At 41.2% G+C, this 22,792-nt stretch overlaps 1 protein-coding gene across 1 annotated transcript in view; it reads left to right on the top strand.

Annotated features, from left to right (window-relative positions):
- The window catches only part of NRXN3 (neurexin 3), a 1,509,805-nt gene that overhangs the window by 720,241 nt on the left and 766,772 nt on the right, over nucleotides 1-22,792 (top strand). Inside the window, exons 15-18 of the mRNA XM_037031267.1 lie at nucleotides 445-635; nucleotides 1,662-1,835; nucleotides 6,237-6,263; nucleotides 16,543-16,662. Coding sequence (XP_036887162.1) covers nucleotides 445-635; nucleotides 1,662-1,835; nucleotides 6,237-6,263; nucleotides 16,543-16,662 — 512 coding nt within the window. The remainder of the gene's footprint in view (nucleotides 1-444; nucleotides 636-1,661; nucleotides 1,836-6,236; nucleotides 6,264-16,542; nucleotides 16,663-22,792) is intronic.

Here is a 22,792-nt window from a genome sequence, read left to right as displayed (position 1 = left end):
TATAGGAAGAAGTGAAGTATAGATATTTTTAGTACTACCATGAGTCTGCAAATGCAAATTTGAAAAATCTATTCTATCTTCAAGACATTTCACTACCATGTGCTGGAAAATAGTAGAAAAAAAAAAGCAAAAGCCAGAACAAAACCTGAATGACAGACCCACGATTCACTGTGATAGCAAGTGTGGCCCCCTATTGTTGGGGAGTGTACCACCTCCACTTTCCTGGCTCTGACTTTTGCTAGGTAGTGTTAAAGGAGTAGACTCTGTGAGTATGAAATTAAAGTGAAGTCTGACAGGGGAGGATCCGACTCTTCTTGCATCCTAACTCAAGCTTTAATTAATCCCGTGTGATGCCATTGGAAGACCCAGATGTCATTATCCACACATTGCCATTAAATGGCCTCAGGGAATCTCAAGTCATTGGGTGGTTGTTTTCCCTCCTAGGTACATCCACTACGTGTTTGACCTTGGAAATGGCCCCAACGTGATCAAAGGCAACAGTGACCGCCCCCTGAATGACAACCAGTGGCACAATGTCGTCATCACCCGGGACAACAGTAACACTCACAGCCTGAAAGTGGACACTAAGGTGGTCACTCAGGTTATCAATGGTGCCAAAAATCTGGATTTGAAAGGTAAATGTTGCAAAGGAGTGTATTCTTGCTAGAGCGTGTCTTACAATTGAGAGACTATTTCCAGTGGCAAACTAGAGGCTTTGAGCCCTCTGCATGTTTGATGTATCATGCATATTCTACTTTAACAACATTGAGTTATACCGTGATGCAACGAAGGTATTCTGTTTTTACGTGACCACTCCTGAAGGAGCGGTTCATTTTTTCTGTGTACCGTGGGATTGGGGGATGAGATAGTAAATGTAAAAATGAGGCCAGGTGGCTCAGTTAGTTGGAGCATCATCTGGTACACCAAAAGGTTGCAGGTTCGAATCCCCATCAAGGCACATACCTAGGATGCAGTTTCAAATCTCCAGTCAGGGCTTGTACAGAAAGCAACTGATTGATGTTTCTCTCTTACATCAACATTGATCTCTCTCTCCCTTCCTCTCTCCAAAATCAATAATAAAAAGTGAGGATACAAATACTGTCAAAATGAGGAGAGACCCTCACACAGAGGAAGGAATATAGGAAAGAGTCTGAGTTGAATTATTTACTGTCTGAGTGATTTCGGTAACAAGATTTTTGCCTCGCATACCTCCTGTACATTTTTCTTCCAAGATAGGCATAGTAGTTGTTACTAAGTTTATGGGCTTTTAGGAAGTTTGATAGAAAAATGTCTGTAAGACCCTCACATGGTACTGCTCATTGGTATCGGGCACATAAAATGCACTCAATAAATGGTTTTGTTGAAAATGTTGTTAATCTTTACTGTAAAATGGTAACCATACCTACCCGATAGACTCCATATGGCGATTAAAATTTATGAGATGATGTTTGTAAAATTTCTTACGTGTATATATAACACATAAGAAATGTTCGTTTTCTTCTTTGTACAATGTAGACACTCTGGCAGCTATTTTGTTGATGCTCTTCTTCTTCCCCAGCTGTTACGGTGATCTGAATACACGGTCTCAAGTTCATTGGCTTTTGTTGATGAGGTTTCCCGTCCTTGACCCATTTGCTTTCACTACCGTCTTTCCTCTCCAGGCGACCTCTACATGGCAGGTCTGGCCCAAGGCATGTACAGCAACCTCCCGAAGCTCGTGGCCTCCCGGGATGGCTTCCAGGGCTGCCTGGCGTCCGTGGACTTGAACGGGCGCCTGCCGGACCTCATCAGTGACGCCCTCCACCGGAGCGGACAGATCGAGCGTGGCTGTGAAGGTATAGCCTTCGTTTTGGTTACGCCGCAGCCTTGTTGCAAGCGCCCGGCCTCTCTGCTGCCTCTGCCCGTGCCCCCTCCCTCCGTTTACCAGTCCTTTCTGATCCCGCTCACCATCCGACATCGCACCGCCATCAGCGTCCTCCTGTCACTGCTGACTGAGTATGTGAAGGCATGTGCCACAGGCTCCAGGAATGTGTGTTGGCAGATGTCTCCCCAGTCACATACTTGTTGATTGAGGACCTGTCTCGGCACTGACATTGGGCTTCTCCTGACTTGTGTTTTGGCTTCCAGGGTGGCTGAAAGGGGAACTTTTATTTATGCTGTAACACACGGGGAGGTATGAACCGGAGTCTTTTATGCATGTCACCATTAACAAAGTGTTTCTTATGTTGCTAATGGTGACTTATTGTTTAATGCAGACACAGCAGGAGGCTGTAAAATGATGTCAGAATGCCATGAGAATGGAAGGAAACTAACATTTATTGAGTACTCAGTAGATGTCAGGCTTGGCTAAGCAGAGCTTGGTGTCCTGTGGTCGGCTTTGGTATTAAAAAGCCTTGGATTTAGGTCCAGATAGTAGCTCTGGTTGGCTGTGAAATGATTGACGAGTCACATAACCTCTCTGAGCTACATCATTCTCACCTGTAAAATGGGGCAATAAAACTTACCTTAACAGGTACTATCCATAGATCAGACATATACATTGAATGCCTGGGTACATACGCAGTAAGTACTCAGTAAATGGTAGGATTGTTACTTACAGATATTATTTTGTGTGAGACACATTTCATGGTGAGATACTGCATGCTCACCAGTGCAGCACAACAAACCATGCTCAGCTTGTTTCTATGGGCGACCCACTGCTGTCTCTTCAGATATTCACTTAATTTTACAGGTTTTCCTCCTTGAGTCCAACAGCTCTTTACTGTATGTAAAAATACTCTAGTTCCAACCAGCAGAGGGCAGCAGTGAACATTTTCAGCCTTTTCTATGGTTTTGGGTGGGGTGAAAAGGTGACTGACTCTTACTTAACCGAACAGGCAAAGAGATGTCTGGCCTGTCACCAGGATCTGCGTGTTCTTTTGTCTGGTTGAGCCTCATGGTCCTTTGTGCAATCTGTTGTGTCTCCTTGTGCCCCTCCTTCATTCACTACAGTGATTTTCAACCTTTTGCACACATAACCATATGACTAAAATTCTGTGGCACACCCAAAATAATTTTTTTTGCCAATCTGACAGAAAAAGATATCATTTTGATTCATTCACACCAGATGGCTATTGTTGTGTGGGCTGTGGTCGTTGTTTTATTTGACACTCTAAGGGAAAAGAGGTCAGTGCCCCTGACTAAATAGTCAGGTACTGCATCTTTAAAAGTTACTGGGACGCACGGGTTGAAAATCGCTGATTTAGTACCTCAAACCTGTTCATTCATCTCCTGCATTCGGCTTCATTTATCACTCTGTTCTTAACCAGCTTTCACCCGGGTTTGCTCACCCCCTTAAAGCATATTTTTGTAAAAGCTTCCCATTAGCTCCCCAGGCCTATTTGTAGTATGGAACTGGTTTCTGTTTTCCTACGAGGCTTTAGTAATAAGGCTGATTGTTCACAGTTTCCCTTAGCCAGGAACAGCCCTTAAACTCTTCAGGCCTGATGTGGGGTGGGGTGTGTGTGTGTGTATGTGTGTGTGTGTGTATGTGTGTGTGTGTGTATGTGTGTGTGTGTGTGTGTCAGAAGGTAGGGAATCACAAAGCACTGAAAGCAGCCCCTTTGCTTTCTTCCCCTGGGAAGGCGAAATTTCAATTAACTCAAGAGTTTTTGCCTTATTGCCCTGCTTTTAGTCCTTTTGGGTGTTAGCAAGCAATCCTGAACTAGGTGCAGCATTTGGGAATTAAATTGAGTACCTTACGTTACAAGATTGTGGAATGACAGTAAATCCAATTATCCTGGAATAATTCGTCATAGCAAGTTACACCTTGCTATAAAAGCACATATTAAACAGCGTAAGGCACTTTTCAAATCTCAAAGATTTTTATCATGCCATCAGTTCTCTGGATTAAAAATTTAACAGGGATCATCCATTTAACTCTACAGCAATGTGCCTGGGAGAAATACAATGAGTTACATGGGTAACTTAAAAATTTTTTCTTATAACTGCATTTTAAAAAGGTAGAAATTAGCAGTTAATTTTAATTTTATTTTCATTTAACTCAAACCAAAATTTTATCATTTCAGCATGTTAAGACATTTTACTTTTTTCACACTGAGACTTGAAAGTCGAGTGTGTGTTTTATACTAGTAACTCACTTCAATTCAGACCTCACCCCTTTAAAGGGCTCCGTGGTCACATGGGCCTATGGGCACTGTATTGGAAGCACAATTCTATAGACTATAAAAATCAGAGTGTAAGGACATAAAGCTGTAGAATTGGTGAAAAGGAAGTCTAAACTGACTTTTATAAAAGTGGATTAAAATGTGTAGTATAAGGGGGGAAATGGATCCTAGTTAAGAAAATTTTAAGAGAAGCGGAAAGGGCATTAGTGAAAAGAAATGATCCACTACACTGGAGAAAATGTCCCTATCCCTACCTACACCTCTACGTGCATTTCTGGGTGACTCATCACAGGCGTTATGGTGGGTCCTGACCTTCCTCTGAGGATGGGTGGCTGTTCAAAGCTGAATACGGCTCTGCCATCTGAATCTATGGCAAGTCCCATGGGCCTAATAACACTGCACTCTATTGCCATGGAGATAATTGCGATTGTTACCCGGAACGCATTATGACAGCCCTGCCAGGGGGGATGAAGTGGAGGATGAGTGCTGAGGGAAGACGGTCCTTGTTTATTGTACACAGATGACTTGGATAATTAGCCTAAGTGGCCGGGAAAAATGGCCAAAAAGTGGGTTAAGGCATAAATTGCTGTCATTGGGAATTTGCACCATTGTGAATAAGCCCTTCTAAGAGATCCCAGGAGCTCTTTAGGGTGCTGTGGAAGATGACAGGGAAGGAAATCAAGGACACAGAACCTTGGAGATGCTGCAAAAAGTGTCATTGTCATTCTGAAGCTCTTTATAGAGTAGGAGGCCCTCAAGAAGACCTTTGAGTGTTAGGCAGTATGGAGATCACAGGAAATATGACTCATTTCTTGATTTATCATTTCCGTGCATACAATAGGAAACAGGTAGGGCGCGATGAGTCATTACTAAGAACTAAGACCTGGATCTCTTCGAGATGTTAAATATGTTTTATCCTCATATATCTGGGGTACATAGGCTGAGATATATCATAGGTTCTTGTCAATATCATTACTAATGACACTTCGGGATGCTTAATTAGCCAATATATTACTTTCTCTACAATATCTAGCCCAAAATAGTTCAAAATTATTTTAAAAACAGGTTAACCCAATACTCGCGGCTCTCAGTTGTTTATATTAAGAAAAAAACACAACATTTTGAACAAGGTTTTCACTTTATATGCAGAGCGTATAATTTAGATTAAGTGTGATTTCTGGACAACTCTTGGCCAAAATCTAACAGTGACTCACAACCTCTTAATCTGGGCTAAGACTTTTAGTCCAGATTCAAAAAATCAGAATTTTACAGTAATGCCTGATTCAATACTCAGCTGGTAAATATCTTTCTCTCTGGTGGCCAACTTTGCTACAGAGGCATTTATTGGCTACAAATGCAATTCCACAATCACAGATGGTAAACACCTGACAGAAACACCATTCTTCGTTTTGGGATTGGCACAAACGAAGTAAGAGGACATCGCTTTGGTGCCTTTTTTGCCCACAGCCATTTGGATTGAGTTGTATTTTTATAAATTCAACAAATCAAGCTGTTTGGTAGCACCAACTCACCTCGTCCAAATGCCCTTGATGCGAATGCCCAACTGTAGCGCTACATCCCTTTGGCGGCATTTTTGGGAGGTTACATGGACTGCTCCCAAGTGACTCTTCCATGCTTAGCTCCTACATGTGCAGAGTTATTTTTGTGGCTTCTGGTTGTGCACATGTGTCTTTCAGTCTAACCATGCCCTACCTTTCTTCCTTGATGTTTATCCTGACTGAGGGAGAATCATTTTTCTGGACCACATGCCTGGGGGTTGGCTGTGTGAATGGGGGAAGGCTCTTGTGACCACTGCTTGTGCTTTGTCCAGTCTAGTGTCTCCTGTCCCTGCTCTGCTCACGTGGCTCTGACAAAGCCTGCTCCTCCCTGGTCTGTGCATCCCCCGTCTGTGCTGTCTCTGGAGAACCTGTAGAGCATTTCAATTGTCTGTCTGAGTGATGTTGGTTATGCCGATTGTATTTTCATTTCTGTAATGTTGCCCTGGTTTACTCTACCTCTCACTAACCTCTGGTTATTGTTTCCACCTTTTCTGTTCTTTTGCTAACAAAGTTGCGTTGACCAAAGCTGACCTGCAAGGTAGAGAAGGTTCTTGTTCCCATTTCTCCTTTGGACTGAAAGGTGCCCTGTGTAACCCTTGGTATCTTTTCTTTAGAGGTCTTCAAGCTGTCACACCTCTGGGACAGCGGCGGTTGTGGGAGGGGGCTGAACTCTGTGTTCTTCAGAAACAGTGGCAGAAAAACCTAGATCCATGCATAAAAAATGACAAAAAGGCAAGACAGGAATGTGATTCTGTTTGGGGGGAACCTTAAAGAGGTTTGACAGCATCCCATACGGTGACTACCCACAAGCACATTAATCTACTTCTGGAAATGGTCGAATGCCTCTCCCAGTGGCTGCCATGGAGGGATTGTTTCTTTTCAATTCGTTCACTGTAGATAGAAGATAGCACTCATAAAAAGGAAAAAAGGCCACTTGAGTTCTTCATTTATTATTTTCTGGGTCAGGGAGGTCATCTCTCAGAGCAGGACTTTTGAATGCTTGGGCGAGAGAATGTCATTTTCTCTGAACTTATTTTAAGAAAGTATTTTCAGGCATTTGGGTGACATTAATATCATTAAAGTGTTCTAGAGATTTATATTTCCTGTTGGGGATTCTGGTTGAGTACTTTAATTTCCTGTTTTGTAATCTAAAGAAAAATGCATCCTTGGGGAAGAAGAGAATCTGTCGGTTTAATCCTGAATACCCTTTAAAATGCCTCCACGAGAGATCTCAGGGAATTGACGGCAGAAACTGCCTCTCCTGCTGTTTGAAGGGGCATCTTCCCAAGTCAGTAGTGGTTCGCTGGTCCTGTCACGTCAGGCTGCTTTGACTCAGAATAACGAGCCAGGCGCAGGCATTTCGGGTATCTTTTGGCTGATAGATACGCAGAGGACAGGGCTTCAGACAGTCTCGGCACAGTTTGCGATCATCAAAAACTGTGAGACGTGACTAAGGCAGAGATAGCTTTAAACATTACTTCTCACCTGAAAGATAATTCACTTCACAGTGACTGGTTATGTGTCTTGCAGGTAGCCAGTACAAGTGTCTATTTCTTGGGTGCACAGATCAACTACTACGGCCTTTCCCTAGCCATTTTATTAACTCTTTTTCCTGTAGGGATGTGGTCAAAGATGAGGGGTAGGATGGAGACAGATGAAGACAGACTTTCCATGTAAGGAATTTGACGTCACCACCAGGTGCTTGCTCTAAGGTGACTTGGGGTTCCATTTTCACTTTATCAAGATGACTGGCAGCAGGTGGCAGAGTGGATGAGGACAGGACCCAGAAGCAGAGAGCAGAGTTGGGAGGGAAGTAGCATATTTCAAGACAGAGGGAAGAAGCATGAGCCTAATGCCTATTACTTCAACTGGCTAGAAAGGTACCTGTGTTTCCCTCCCATATCAAACCTCTGAGGAGTGAGGAAGAAAATGAGCTTTTTCTCCTGTCCTTTTTTCCGCCACCCCACAGTGTTACTCTGTCCCATAGGTGATGCATTTACACATTATGACACAAGGTGTCAAGGAAGCACTGCACTGACCAGGTCGGATTTTGCATCCCCTCGGGCTAGGAGAGGGAGTGGGATGGGAGGTGCTCCCCTGCTGGGAGGTACAGTCCTTTGAATCTCAGGGTTCCTTGAATAGAATGACAATATCTTTGGTCCTTTCAGATGTAGTTTTCTAATTTCTATTTATTTGCAAGAGGGTATCCCTCGAGAGCAAAAGATTTCCTAAAGCCTGTCCTTGTGAAAAAGGAGCTGTACAACTGTAAAAAAAAAGTATTGTTTGACCCTTTGGGAGTGAGGCAGATGACTCATAAACTATGAGGAATAAAAGAAAAGCTATTTTTATAGGGCTGGGTGATTAATCAAAATATCTTCTCTCCACTTTCTATTCTAATTCCCCTAGCAACTTTTATCTCTGGAGTTGAATGGCTTCTTTTCTAGTAATGCATGTTATCCCTTTGCCCCAATAGTTGGTAGGTGGTGGTGGGTGGGGGTTGATTAGATTGAGTTCTAAGTGCCATGTGTCTTAAGTCAATAAATGTATTGGATTCAGGTGCCTTGAAAACCCGAAGATCCTTTCAAGTCATTTTAGATGAGCTGACATCAGCCAAACGCATCTAGTATGTAGAGTGCATTTTAGTTCTCCAACTTTCTTTACTGTGAAGACTGCAGTTCCCCACTTCATTTTTTTCAAAGCAAAGGGCTGCATCATATCCACCATGGTATTTTACATAATAAAATGTGGCATTTGACCCAATACAAATCAGTTCCTCAGGTGCTTTGCATTAGGGGAAATAAGAAAGACTGGAATGAAATGAAATTCCCACAGTTGTTCCTTCCTCTTATTCCTCAACTCTGTGTATGAGGCTTCTCAAAGGAGAACTGTGTAATTATGACGTAGTACCTTAATGCGTCTTATTTCTAGACTACAGACTGACTACACACCAAACTGAAAGGGGTGGAAATCAACAGTGATTTTCCTTCCCCACAGAATTGATAATACCCTTTATTGAGAGTCTCCTTTAGTGTAGGCACATGCTAAATAAAGGCTGGATATATTGCTGTCCATTATGTCCACACACTTGTTTGGTAGATATATGATCACCATTTCATGGATGACTTTATAAGCTTTGTGTATGTTATCTCATTTCATGCTCACACCATATAAGGTGGTAATAGTTTCTATTTCTTCTATTAGATGAGGAAGCAGGTTCAGAGAAATTTAGGTAGCTAGCCTAAGACCACATTGCTAGTAATTGATAAAGCTAGATTTTGAAGACTGTGACCTTTTTCCTACTGTACCATATAATGTGAGTCTAGATTTGCCTATTTCCAAAGCAGAAACAGTACACAGATGACTCGAGAGAATCTGAGAGTGTCCTCAAACTTGATTTTATGGTAGATGATTTTCACAGCAATACTGTTTCACTAAGTTCTAGGTGATATTTGTACAGTTATATTAGAGCAAAGTATTTTAAATTACCTGTCTTTTTGTTGAGCCTGGCCTTTGAAACCCATTTTCTCTTTCTGTCTGTTAAATGCACTCTCTACCACTCCAACAGGCTGCTACATCAAGGGCTGCGAAAGGAAGGAAACAGAAAATGAGGCCTCAGTTAACATTTTTGAAGGGGCATTGACTTCTAAGGGCCTGCTAGTGTTTTTTTTTTTAAAGGAATGATTTAATTACTTGACTGTTGTGACCCAGGCACCCTCTGAAAATAGGATGGTTTGAACAAGATGCCTTTCTGATGTTGGCTATTCTGTCACCTTCAGAGTTACCCAACCAGGTGCAGCCACTGACTTGTGCCTCTCCACTGTCATGGAGGTGTCCCTTGGGGAAATAGCTTTACTCACAAAGTGTAACGGTATTTGGCCCTTCATTGCCCATCAAGAGCAGAGGAGTTTGCAGACATTTCGCAGGCTGGTTGACATCACTCAACATGAATTAGTTTGAAATTGGTTGTGGTGGGAGTATTTTTATACTCTGAAAATTGGGTTCCAGAAATGTTAACAGATCAGGTTTTGTTATTCTTTTCTCCTGGAGTTTAATATTGACCAGCACGGGACCAGTCCAAGGCCAATGGAGGTAAAGACCTCATGAGGGCATCTTGGTTTCAACCAGTTTCCACATCCATCTTGACTTATTCATATCTAAAGTATGATGAGAGAGCTAAAGCGAGAATCAGGGTCTTATTGAAACTGCCCTGGGGTCAGATTTTTTCCAGGCACTGTCACTCATCGCCCTAACTAAGGGACATTTCTGACCCCTCATTTGAAAAGGGCACGCTTGACAAAGAGCGCTTTCAGTGCCTGCTGAGCATTAGCAAGGCATCGATCCTTGCCTTCAGGACAAAAAAAGGAAGATTTGGGAAAGGCAGCTGCTCTTAGCTCTATCTGCCAATAAAATTTTATAACGACATTTAGGATCCTGTTCTTTGGCTTTGCTTAATCTTCTTTAAAATGGGAAATAGAGCATCCACTTCTCAGTTGTCTCTCTGTGAAGAAAGACACTTGGCGCATCGAGGGATCATCGTTTTCTTCTTTTAAAATTAAATGGAAGTGAGTTGGATTTTTGCCAATTAAAAAGGGATGAATCTTAGGTTGTCTGTAAATTACTGGCTTCAGAAAAACCAAGAAGATCCCAAACTGTCAGTGTAGAAACACTTCTGAAAGCTATAGACGTGGTTTTGCTGAAGGGACCAAGATGCGTAGCTAAGTAATTAGGCTGCTTCCAATGTCACGAACACCCTCCCTGAAGCCTCAGCACTTTGGTTATTAATTATACTCTAGCAGTGGAAGTTATAGATTGCTCAGAGCTGGTAAGGGCCTTTCACAGATATGCTTACGTACGAACATACACACAAATGCATATATCTATATGCAGTCATCTTCCCTTTTTTATTCTTTCTTTTCCTTCCTTCCCACCCAAAATGCAGCTCACTCCTTCTCTCTCCATGAAACAGGGTAAATTTTAGAAGGTAAAAGTGGAAATGTTTATACACTTACCAAGAGGAGAAAACATAGTTGAAGGTGGAGGATGAGATCTTTGAAGACACTCTAGAGCATCTCTCACACGTCTCCTCCCCGGGGCAGCTGTGCTTTGGGAGGGGTGGGAGAACACTCTGGTTGGCACAAGGTCCTGTGATAATACTTCTCATCCAGGTTTCACTCATAGATTCTAAGCTACTTGACAAGCAACTCATGCTTTGAGATTTAAGACAATGAATATTGTTAAACCAGCCCCAGCTGGTGCCTACAACTGGTCTGGCAGACTTCAGGATCAATGGACATTGGGAGTCAGACCAGATGTATCACTCCCAGGCTTTCCACTCATCAAGCTTACTTCCCCGATATGGCCAGGACCAGCTGGGGCTGGCTTACCAATATTTATCCATTTTAAATTGGGGTGTTTGAGGCATAGCTTGGTTAAGTTCTACTTGGGCACTAAGAGAAGGCAAATGCACTCTGACCCAAATGTCCCATGCCTTAGGCAGCACGTCTGTCTTAAGGAATTTACAAGTAATAAAAGATACTCCATCAACTTCTGATTTTCCCGACTGTGAAGAGGAGTCGACTGAATCCATTTGTGTGCACTGCATAGGTGGATTTCAGCAGTAACAGAAATGTCTGGGACACTTCTTAAAGACAGAAACAATTCCACATTCAAGCAGAGTGATGAGAAATTTATGGCAGCCATCAAAGTTATCATCAGAAAAAAAATAAAGAAAAAAGAAATAATCTGATCTTTCCCAGGGGACTAAAAAGAGAATTGGAAGGTAGAGGTCAAAGGACTAACGACAGTGACAACGTATTTCGTTTTTCATGCGTACTTTTGTTGCTTTACCATTTTTCCTACTATACAAGGAAAAAGTCACCATTTTTTCTCAAAAGGTTGCGTGATTACTTTAGTGACGGTTGATTATATATCAAATACAAAGGTAGTGTACACTACCCCTATTTAGGGGTTCCCTAAAGCCTTGGGGAGCCTTAGTAATAATAATGATAATAAAGGTTTATGTTATCTTACAATATTTGGAATTTTAGGTTGATTTGGAATAATATTTTAGATAAAATTATTATTAAATCAGTAGAAATGTCTGTTATGTTTATAAACATGCACACAGATTTTTGTTCATATAATTGGATGAAAGAGACCTTCCTGTTAATCTTTAACTGGATTTTGTATTGAAATCTTTCTCATCTGAAAAGACACGATGTTACACTAAAATGTCATTCTTCTCTGTCTATAGGTTAGAAATACCTTTTCAAGTTGCTGTTTTTCATCAGCGTCAGTGCATACACACACCCCCTCTATATCACCCACATCCATAGGTGTTGGGTGGACCTGCTGCGGAGATAGTAAGCTTGTGTTTGAAGCCTCACTCTGCTACAAGAGTGTGGGACCTTGTAAATAATCACCTAACTTTTCTCTGACTCAGTTTGCTTTTCTAAAATCCTTGCCTTCCGACTCAGTCGGCAGTCAAAAAATTATTTTATTTTTGAAATTTTGTATATCTTCAGGAAAAAGTTATTTTTGTTTTTCTGATTCTTTAATAGTTTGAAGTATAGCTACTTCAACATATGTTTATGAGATTATTTGAATTACTATCTGAAATGGACTTAGTAGAGTGGCCGGCATATCTATGGATATGCCTTGTTGTTTTGTTATGGTTGTATGTTCATCCTCTTATTTCTACAGATTATCTTGTATCAGTGGATGTGCAGTTAGAATGAACCTTCTTTTCCAGTTTGTTTCTCTGATTTCTTCCTTTTCTTCTCCTTCCTTCCTTCCTTCCTTCCTTCCTTCCTTCCTTCCTTCCTTCCTTCCTTCCTTCCTTCCTTCCTTCCTTCCTTCTCTCTCAGACATTCCTATCTATGAGAAATAGATGCAATGAGATGAAATGCGGTCTGTTCGGGAAAGAATGTACTTAAATAGTTTGAAGTAAGAATAGGAACTTATATTATCATCTTGAAAATGTTCTAGAGTTTATCCCAACCTTTCTTCCATTCAACATAGTTACCGCATACTGTCTGTGGGCACTGGGGACATAAAAGAGTCCCGCTCAGCATCTGAAGAGATTGAATGAGTCTAATAGTTATATCAGGGGAGGAAATGTGATCAGTTAAATCCCCCCCAAAGGAAAAGCTTTGTTCCAAACAGGAAATTGTTTATACGAGCTGTTGTTGGTAAATGCTATGGGTGGATTGTTAGTTAGAAAAACTATGTGGCCTATGTCATGAAAGAATGACTATCTCTTCAATCTTTGGTTCTTTTTTTGTATTCCACAATATTTTCTGAACCTTTACTTTATACCAAATATTTTACCAGTATTTAGAGACATGAAGGTAAGCAAAAGAAATAAGAATTTACTCTCAAAGGGCTTATATTCCATAGGATGAGATAGACAATAAAGGAATTAATAAATAACTTATCTACAGACCATGTCATTGCAAGTTAAATAACCACAGAAATATGATGGGGAGTAAATGAAATGCTGGTGGGGACTTTTTAAATAAGATAGTCTGAAAAATGCCCATGTGGAGCTGAAACTTAAAAAATGAGAATGAAAATATGCAAAAGTACCTTCCAGGAAGTAGGTCGAACAGGAGGAAAAGACGTCGAATGTAGGGACAGGCCTGAAGTGTGAGAGCAGAGGTCCTGCAATGTGAGCAGACCTCCGAACCACCCAGTGGGCAAGTCACAGGTAATTCCACTTGGTAGATGATGCAGGTGCTACTGATTTGGGGCCCACACTGTGAACACTGCTGTGCTAGAGAGGAATTCAAAGGAGGAAGGGGTGGCTTGAACGCTGTGAGCTGGGGGCCAGCAGAAAGAAATGAGGCTGGAGAAGGAAGCAAAAGCCCTAGGATCTCAGCCTGGAAAGAAGGTACAAGTGCAGTCTTAGATTGATCAGAAGTCATCGCAGGTTCTCACGGAGACTGTTCTTGTTCTTAGATGATTACAGTGTAGTTCGTGTTCAGGGATTATCTGATTCTGCATGGCACTCTTTTCTAATGCATGTGAAACAAATTCCACGGGATTTGGAAATAACCTACAGTTCCCTCTGTATTTGCTTCCTGAGCAACCTTTGACAAATGGAACAGATTGCTCACTTTGCAGAGCACAGACGTTCTCCCACGCTCAGGTTTTGGAAGTATGAGATGGAGGCAAATCAGGTGGCTGCGATTCAGATCAGCTCAACATTTACAGAAACACTTTCTCTGCATCTGGCACAGTGCACTTAGTGCCGCAAGGACATGATGAAAGCATACATGATTTCTAACAGCAAGCAGCATTTAGTCTTTGGGGGATAAGTAGCAAAAAGCCCACATGAGACAGTCAGAGGATTATATAAGCAGAGGACAGTGCAATGGGTAATAACGTGTCAAATGGAATATGATCATATGCAAAAGTTAATGAGACAGATTTTAAGTGCTGTGGCCACTAAGAAGGGGGAGAATTGTTTGAAGTTACTGGGAATGTTTTCTGTGGGGGAGGCATTTGGAAATGGTTAGAATTTGGCTAGAGGGGAGGGAAATGCATGGACAAGCCTTTGCCTTCAGTTTCAATCAACATGCAAAGAATGATGTTTTCCCCAAGTTTTTGCTGTTCTGCCTTTCAAGGAGAAAGCCTTCTATGTGTTTCTGATTCTGAGTTCAATTGAATTACCAGCCCATTGTCTGGTGAGAGCTGTTTGGTCAGGGAGCCTGTGGACTTCTGAGAAGCTTTTATCCTTTGAAAGAAGCTGTCCTGATTTGCCATTGTTAATGAAACTTGTACTACACAATGCTTAAGTTTAAGACCCACTGAGAACATGACCATGGACCCCCTTTCATCTCCACATGGGGGAACCACATGGCATACCCGACCTGCGGAAGCCCAGCAGCAGGCTGTGCCCCAGCGTTAGTAATTGTCTTGTGCTCCCTTATGCCACATCCTAAGAGCTTTGTACTGGGAGTGAGGCACTGGACTGCTTCCACCCTTCATGAGTAAATATAAAATGTCTTGCACCCAGAAGACAAACCCTCTGTAGTCACACATCTTTCAAACACGCATCCTTAGGACCCTGCATATTTATGTCTCAATATCCTCTGCCTGTGTGAGGCTTAGCTTGGAATTTGTGAAATGTGCACTTAGGGTAATGGGTATATTTTCACTCTGTCAAAAATTTTTTTAAAATTAGATCCTAACGAATATATTTAGTGACTCAAAAAGCTCGCCTCCTTTGCTGAGGCTGTCTGGGAAATTCGGATTATCCTAAATATTAGGATATTTCCTGTTAGCTCAGGTAATTCCAAAGGTTCTTTAATCCCAAGGTTGAGGGAAAAGAGAGAATTGAAAGAGGGAGAATGGTAAAGAGAGGCCCGCCTGACCAAAAAAGAGAGTATAATGGCAATTTGAAAGACAGAGATTGCCAAACTTTTTTACTTGCTCATTCATATCCAGAAAAGATTTTGATAATGCCTTCCAAAAGGCATACATATTTATATATTATGTACACATATCATTATAGTTATGTTACTTGTCTATGAAAGCCACACAAAAATAAATACAATAAAGAATGTAATTTTAAAAATGAGCATAATTTCTAATACAGCCATACCTCGGTACTCGGCTTCAGAACTCATCAAACCCTGTACGCATTGCATTTTCATGAGAAAAAATGTTTCGGCACTGGGCTCCTGCTCACCACTTGGCACCCCTCTCTCTCTGTGAAACAAAGGTCCAGGTGTCAGTGGTATGGGAGCTCACAAACAGCTCAGTACTTGTTGGTTTGGGCACTTGTCACAAGTTCCAGAGTGAATTAACCACGAGTACCGAGGAATCGCTGTACTTTCTTTCCGAACTTCACATAACTCTCTTTTGTATCCTAGGGTGCACACGCACTGTCTTTGAGCGCTCCTGTATAAACCCGTAGCAGAAGCCCAGTGTAGTGCGCTGGTTCTCAAATGTCAGTCTGCATTGCAATTTCCTACGAGCTTATGAAAACACAGATTTCTGCCTTCCCCTCACCAATGCCCTAATTCAGTGGGTCTGGGGTGGGGCCCAAGAATTTGCATTTCTATTAACTTCCTGGGTGATGCTGGTCCAAGGCCTATACTTCGGGAGCCACTGATGGAGGTAACTGCTTGGGTCTCACAGTTAGTCTACCAAAGTAGGACATCAGGATCCTTTAATTTCCAAATGTGTGACCTTGGGCAAATTATTTTACCTCTCTGAGGCTGGTTTTTTAATCTGCAAAATGACTGTTACATAGCTACTTAAGTCTTAGAGTCACTGGAGAGCTTAATGAGACAACAGAGACAAAGTACTTAGTACCCTGTGCTTATTACCTACAGAATACCAGGGCGTGTTGGCTGCTATCTCCTTCTCTGAATTATGATGAAACACCTTTTTTATCGTAACAAAGTAGACTATAGGGACTTTTGTCATTAATTCATGAGAATCATGGGAACATATTCTGCTTTACCATTATGCGTTCAGGAAGACCATGCTCCAGGCAAGACCTCTTCTGGCTAAATGGTAGTGATGAGGCTCTTTTGCAAAGTCTGCCTAAGAGAGAACAGTGTGTTCAGCCCTCTCCCTTCTGTGTGTAACTGTTGACAGTGTGTGGCTAAGTGTATATTTCTGTCGTCTTTTGTATATCCCAAATTCTTGTTGCATGATATACAGTTGACATTTTTGGTGGTTGTGTCTTTGAATGTTTTGGGGCATGAGAATAGTAAGTTCAAGTGATTGCTTTGAATTTGATTAGTTGTTAACACTTCTCTCTCTACTTTTTCTTCTCTTCCCTTTGTCTGATACATTACTAGGACCAAGTACCACCTGCCAGGAAGACTCATGTGCCAACCAGGGGGTCTGCATGCAGCAGTGGGAAGGTTTCACCTGTGACTGTTCCATGACCTCCTATTCTGGAAACCAGTGCAATGATCGTGAGTATAGTGTTTTCACATTTGGATTTTTTTTCAATGAGTCTAGAGGTTTAGGAAAACCTTAGGGATGTTATGTGAAAGGATGGCTCTTCTGAAAGATTCATTAGCAATTTTCTCCTCCAGAAACTGGGAAAATAAAGGACAAGTGCTCTTATGGGAAGAGCAAAAAGACATTTCTTGCTCAGCAATACTAAATGTTTTCCCAGTTGCTTATTCCCCATGTTTCTCTTTTAGATTAGATTACCTGCAACTGGAAAGCAAAACAAAAGAATTCAGGCAATATTTGTGTTCTAAGGAGTCCAGTATTCATTAATTAAATCAGCTGGATAACCATTTTGAGACTATGATTTGCATTGCATAGAATTGAGGATATATTTAAGGAATGTATTGATAATAGCTATTTTTTAAAGAAAAATTCTGAACTTAGAGAACTTCTTAGACCTTTCAAATGATGAAGATGTTTGGACCTCATTATATTTCCCAATTAAAAATATTTAAAGCATTCTCAGTGGCTTTGAAATGTAACACAGAGATTCTGGAATCTCTCAGTAAATTTATTGCTATCTATTTGTTGTGTATATGTATGTATATATATGTATTTTCTGTTTATATATTTGGTATATATATATTCTGTTTTTGTAATTCTCCTTTGTGAGTACATTTGTATGTGTATATCTGTGCACTTGGTTCATGTTGGTAAAGAGCCAGTCGTTACCTTTGTCCACTTGCAATGCTTCAGGCACATCAGCTGATTTGGCCTAGAAGAAGAGGGATTTCTTGAAGGTGATCTCAGCACTGCTGGTGGAGATACTTTAATTCTGTGGGAATCTGTAACCTGGGCCTCCACTTCCATCTTATGTTATTGTCCTCACATGGCCACTTTTAAAGATGAACTAACACTTGAAATTTCTGGATACTTATTACAAAGGGATTCATTAAAAAGCCCTAACTTGGTGTGTCCTGCTGATCTGATTTTCTAAATGCAGGCTTCATGGTAGGAGTTTGTGTTAGAATCTGAATCAGGCTGTTGGCTTCTTGGATTCATAATAAAATAAAATAAAATAAAATAAAATAAAAAGACACATGATGTTATCTGAGCAAACAGAAAGTCCGTGTTGTAGTTTGCCCGTGTGGGAGGAGGTGTCCATTACAGCTCCATCTCCAGTGTCTATTTGGTTTTCCGTGATTTCTTATTGCTCACCATTTTTCATGTGTCTAGCTATCTCCTATTCTGGTTTTTCACTTTTCTCATAGCTTTGTGTCTTCATATGATCTGTCGGTCTCTTAAGATATGCAAAGGAGAAACAAGTAAGGAATCTGGCAATGTAGAGAGAAAATTCTTTGCTACTCATTAATCTAAACATAAGCATGTACCTGTATATCTGTAACGCAAAGGACACCCTGTCTGCAGGAGGTTTTGGCACCAGATTGTTCTTCCTGAGTATTCGGTATTATTGAAGGTCCTGTTTCCATATTTATGATTTGGAAGCCCCCTTCCCCTCGGAAATGGGCAGTCGTGGACCATCCAAAGTACCTTGGAAATTGTGCTGTATGCTTTCTATTTCCTTCAATTTGTCTGTGTAGGACTCAGTAGGAAGCCCTATTTTTCCCCCTAAATGGTGGCCTGATGTTTCTCTATCCTCACAAGTTTAGTCCACATCACACATACACACCACTCCCAGCAGGAAATGGACTGCATGCAGACAGGCAGAAAGGTAAGTTACTTTCATGGCGATGAGCACCACAGTCTTCAGAAGGTATGTACATATTTTTCTCTCATTGACAAATTTCTTTCTGTCCTCCAGGCAAGGCATTGTTTTCTGCTAAAAACCAAGCAGGATTCTTTCCAGCTTTCTATGATTGTTTCTGATCTAGCAATGTCCTGGTCCAAAATGGGTACTGTCACGTTATCTGACCAGAATAATTTGCCGATATGGAATCGAGTTTTAGGGTGAGGATGGGGGAGGGCAGCCTTCTTTTGTGGCAGTAGCTTCTCATCCTTCAAAAATGTTTCCAAGATATGCAGGCATAGTATAGTATATTTTGCATTTTTAGTCTATAAATAATGCAGTTGAATTTTTGATTGTAGAAAACCTCTGAGCCCAAATCACTAAAAAAACCTGATTGCCTCGTCCCTTCTCACAGAATGGACCAGGTCTGTGATTGGATGGCTGTATGGAGGTGGGAGCGAGTCTACTTTAATTGGAGAAGGTGAGGAACAGATAGAATTCAGATCTACAGAACTGCAGGATCTAATTAAAAAGTTTATATATAAACTTTTTTTGGGCATAAAGCAATAAGCGTTTACTGTTGTTCGTGAGGCTGTGGGTAAACTTTTACTGAAACCCATCTAAATATGTAAAAATGGTAGGTCAATGGTTACAACGGATGCATCTTTAATGATTAACATTTAAAGTACCATATTTAAGAGGAACTTCTTTTTGGAACTGGTATCAGAATCAGGTTTTTTTTCCTCCTAGAAAATCATCTTCACTACTTTCCAACATAGATGGTTATTTTCTACATCAACATTGACCCTTAGAGTTGCAGTTTGCTGCTTTATCTCACAAACACTTTCGAAAGGAAGTCACCTGGCTAATATTCTATGTGCCTCTCTATGTTAGTGACTTCTTGGTAGCTTTGCTTGTGTCAGGAGTTGAGCATTAGCTCTCTGTATCACCAGCAGAACTGAAAAAGGCTCATGTTCACCACTGGCAAAAACAGTGGGAGGAAAATGCAAGAAGGGAGAAATGATAAAGTGACTAGAAGAAGCAGGAGAGTGAAGAAGATAGGAAACACAGGAAACAGGAAACACTGAGAGGAAACACAGGAGTTTAGTCTTCTGGAAGAGCACAGAGGCCGTGGCTGTGCTCACAAGCACAGCCCAGGTGGCCTGGCTTTGATCTCAAGAACAGAATCAGGGGATGGCCTTCTGAGTCGAGTGCCATCCAGGAAATCCAGCCTTGACCCAATTCATGGGACTAGTATATTCTGTAGAATGTTGTATGTATCTAAAATAAATAAAAAATTTTAAGGTGCTGTCATAAAACTACATGAATTCTGTAGCGATTCAATCTAATGACAAAAGACATTTATTTTCTGGGTGGGGGTAAGGTTTGGATTTCTCATTTTCTATAAGCAGTTTCTCAGGCTAGCAGATTGATCCTTAATTATTGGACATGAGAACATCTCATTTTATTATTGCACATCCAGGAATAGAAAATTGTTCGATAGGGAAATGGCTAGGCTATGGTATTTTCCAAAACAAAGTGCTCAGTTCATCCTGTGTAGGAAAGTTAATTGTGTCTGGGGATGACTTGCAAGTTTTGAAAGAAATATTTGCATTTTACAATCTTCTTCCCTTTTCCTAGCATTGGTTCTGTTGCTTATGACCTTTGTTATTTATTTGTTTGCCTGTTTGCTAAATTTGGCATTTGCTTGACAACTTTGAGTTGCTGTCCCATAGATATGGCCTCCGTGAGTAGAGTTTATATTGAAGAACTATATCTCATTTAGTATGAGTAGACCAAGCCGGGTGGCTTTAACTCAGTTTATTATTTTCTGTGAATGTGTGGTGGATTGTTGAAGGCAGCAGGGGTGGATTCCAGGTTCATTCTTACAAAGATGGGTGCAAAGCTGATACAGTGGTTGTGAACGTATGACATGTATTCTGCATCTGGTTACCTTGTATAAGAATATTACCTTGTTTTTGGATAGAAACAAAAACCTTCTGATTGGAAACTAAAGTATACTAGATTTGGTAATTGTCCTCTAGTTTTAGGACATGACTTTCCATTTTCTGTTATAATAAAACCATAGGGTGTTTCCTTTAGGTGAATTTTAGGGCCATTTACAATGGAGAAACTATCTCAGAGGCAATGTTGAGTTCCTCTGGGATTCTGTAAGGACACAGAGATGACGTTTGCCATAGAAAATTTTTAATTTCTTTTGAAAAATTGACACTGAGAGGATCAACTTCTTAGAGGGTGCATACTGAATGCCAATCTAATGACACAATATTGGGGTTACATCTTAAGAGCAACAAAACAGGTAGAATCTTACAGGTGTTTTTATAGGGGGATTTTTCTATATGGGGTTCCTATTGGTTCTTTAAATCAGGATTATCTGGGCAATTTTGGTGTGTTGTAGCCATTACACCAGCATGCAAATTGAGAATCCCCCTTTTATATGGTGTGGCAGTGCCACCCCCAAGGGCAGCTCGTGTTGAGTCCCCTTCCCCTTCAGAATGTAGCAAGTTGTTGCACAAAATCCAGTTCCCGTGGGTGTGCCCACCCACCCACACACCCACACAAACACACACACACACACACACACGAGTCATCACATGGGAGGCGTCTTCGAAAATAGCAGTTTGAAACACCTCACATCTTTTCTTACCACCACAGTTCCCTTTTAGCATGTTCATGACAACTGTTTTAAGTTGTGTATAATTTGGGGATCTTGTGAGTGCCTCTGTGCCCTGGAGAAGCAAGTGTGGAACTGTCTGTGTGTGGCACATGAGCCCTTAACACACGTCACGTTTCTGGATTTAGAGATGGGGTGTGTTTCTAATGGCTTTGTGGAGTGAACAGTCGGGGATAAGTGTGGGTCCTCAGCCCACCCGCATCAGCCAGCTCCCTGTGCTACATTGTGGGTTGTGCATTGTGGGCTCCTTGCTGTAGAAATTGCTAGGTCCACACTGGCATGTGATAATAGATGTTCTTTGCTTGCCGCAAATCACTAGCAGGCAGCTGTGGAGCGTGCAGACAGCGGCGTGTGAAGCGCCTTTTCGGATGGTTCTCTGCTGGAGTGGCTGTTCAGCTGCGCTGTTGGCTATTGATTGGCCTTTTGCTTTTTATTTATTGTGTGGGTTTATTTATTTTTAATGTAGGTCGGCATATTGATTAAATCTGTTAAAAACTCTTCCCTTCAGGCTTCAGAAAAGATAAGCAATATATGCACTACTTCGTGTGCAAACAAGGGGACAGACGTGTGCACATTCTGTCTCTTGGGTTTGTATAGGTCAATAATATGAGCCCATGTTGTTATTTGTATAGCAGTAATTTCCAAGGGTTTCGGGCTGTAATACATTCATGCTTTTGGTTATGTGTTTATTTCCTATCTCTGTTTTCAAGCCCTGCTTGTCCAGTATATAGGACATGTTTGAGACGTTTCCAGTTAAGACAGCTGTTTGCTACTTAGAACACACTTTATCTTTTATTCATTCATTCACTCATCAGATAATAGGATGTAACCATGAATAAGGTACCATTTTGTTCTCTAACACATTATAGTCTACTGGGGAAGAATCCCCCACAGTGAATCTATGGCTGGGTCCCGAATGTGGCCTGAGAGGGTCCAAATCTTGATTCATCTCATTAAACATGTGAAAGTGCGTTGGTAGAAATGGAAACAGGATGTAGTGAGAAGTCACAAGGTAGAGAGCGGTCAGCTGCCTCTGCGGCTGAGACCGAGAAGAGCTTGTGTTCTTAGGAACGTTTTTACTGACAAATAAGTCCTGAAGAATTTGTAAGCACTTCCTAAAGCAAGCATGGCATGGAGGAGAGTTGGAGAACGAGCGACAGCATTCTAGGGAGCAGAGAGAGATGGGCTACGGCCGCTGTTAATGCTCTGGCTTTTTCCTTCCAGTCTTTATTCTAAGCGTTTGTATAGCGGAGATCACACACTGTTTGAAATGTGTGCTCTGCTTTATTTTAACATTGTATGATATGCACTTTTCAAAAGGTGAAAAGCATTATCAGATTGCCTAGTGTCCTTAATAGAATGTACATGATGGTGCTCAGTGCTTTGGGGAAGAATCCCCCACAGGGAATCTATGGCTGGGTCTCCAATGTGGCCTGATAGGGTCCAAATCTTGATTCATTTCATTGAACAATTGGAGGACATTTATCTTGAAAATTTATGTATAATGAACCAAGTATCTTAAAATAGTTGATTTGTAAATTATAAAAGATATCATAGCCTAGTCAAATTGATTGTCTTTGGAATCAGACTGTTTTCAATGCTAGTCCTGACATTAACACTGAAATTGAATTAGCTGCTTAGCTTTTAAAGCTTTGGTGTAGTACAAGGGTGTGATAAGTACTTGATAAATACAAGTAGTGATACT

This window comes from Sturnira hondurensis, unplaced genomic scaffold, assembly GCF_014824575.4.
Source record: "Sturnira hondurensis isolate 20B ecotype Veracruz unplaced genomic scaffold, ASM1482457v3 Scaffold0021143, whole genome shotgun sequence".
Taxonomy (NCBI): domain Eukaryota; kingdom Metazoa; phylum Chordata; class Mammalia; order Chiroptera; family Phyllostomidae; genus Sturnira; species Sturnira hondurensis.
The sequence above is the reverse complement of the archived record's forward strand: the minus strand, read 5'-3'. Positions and strand labels throughout refer to the sequence as shown.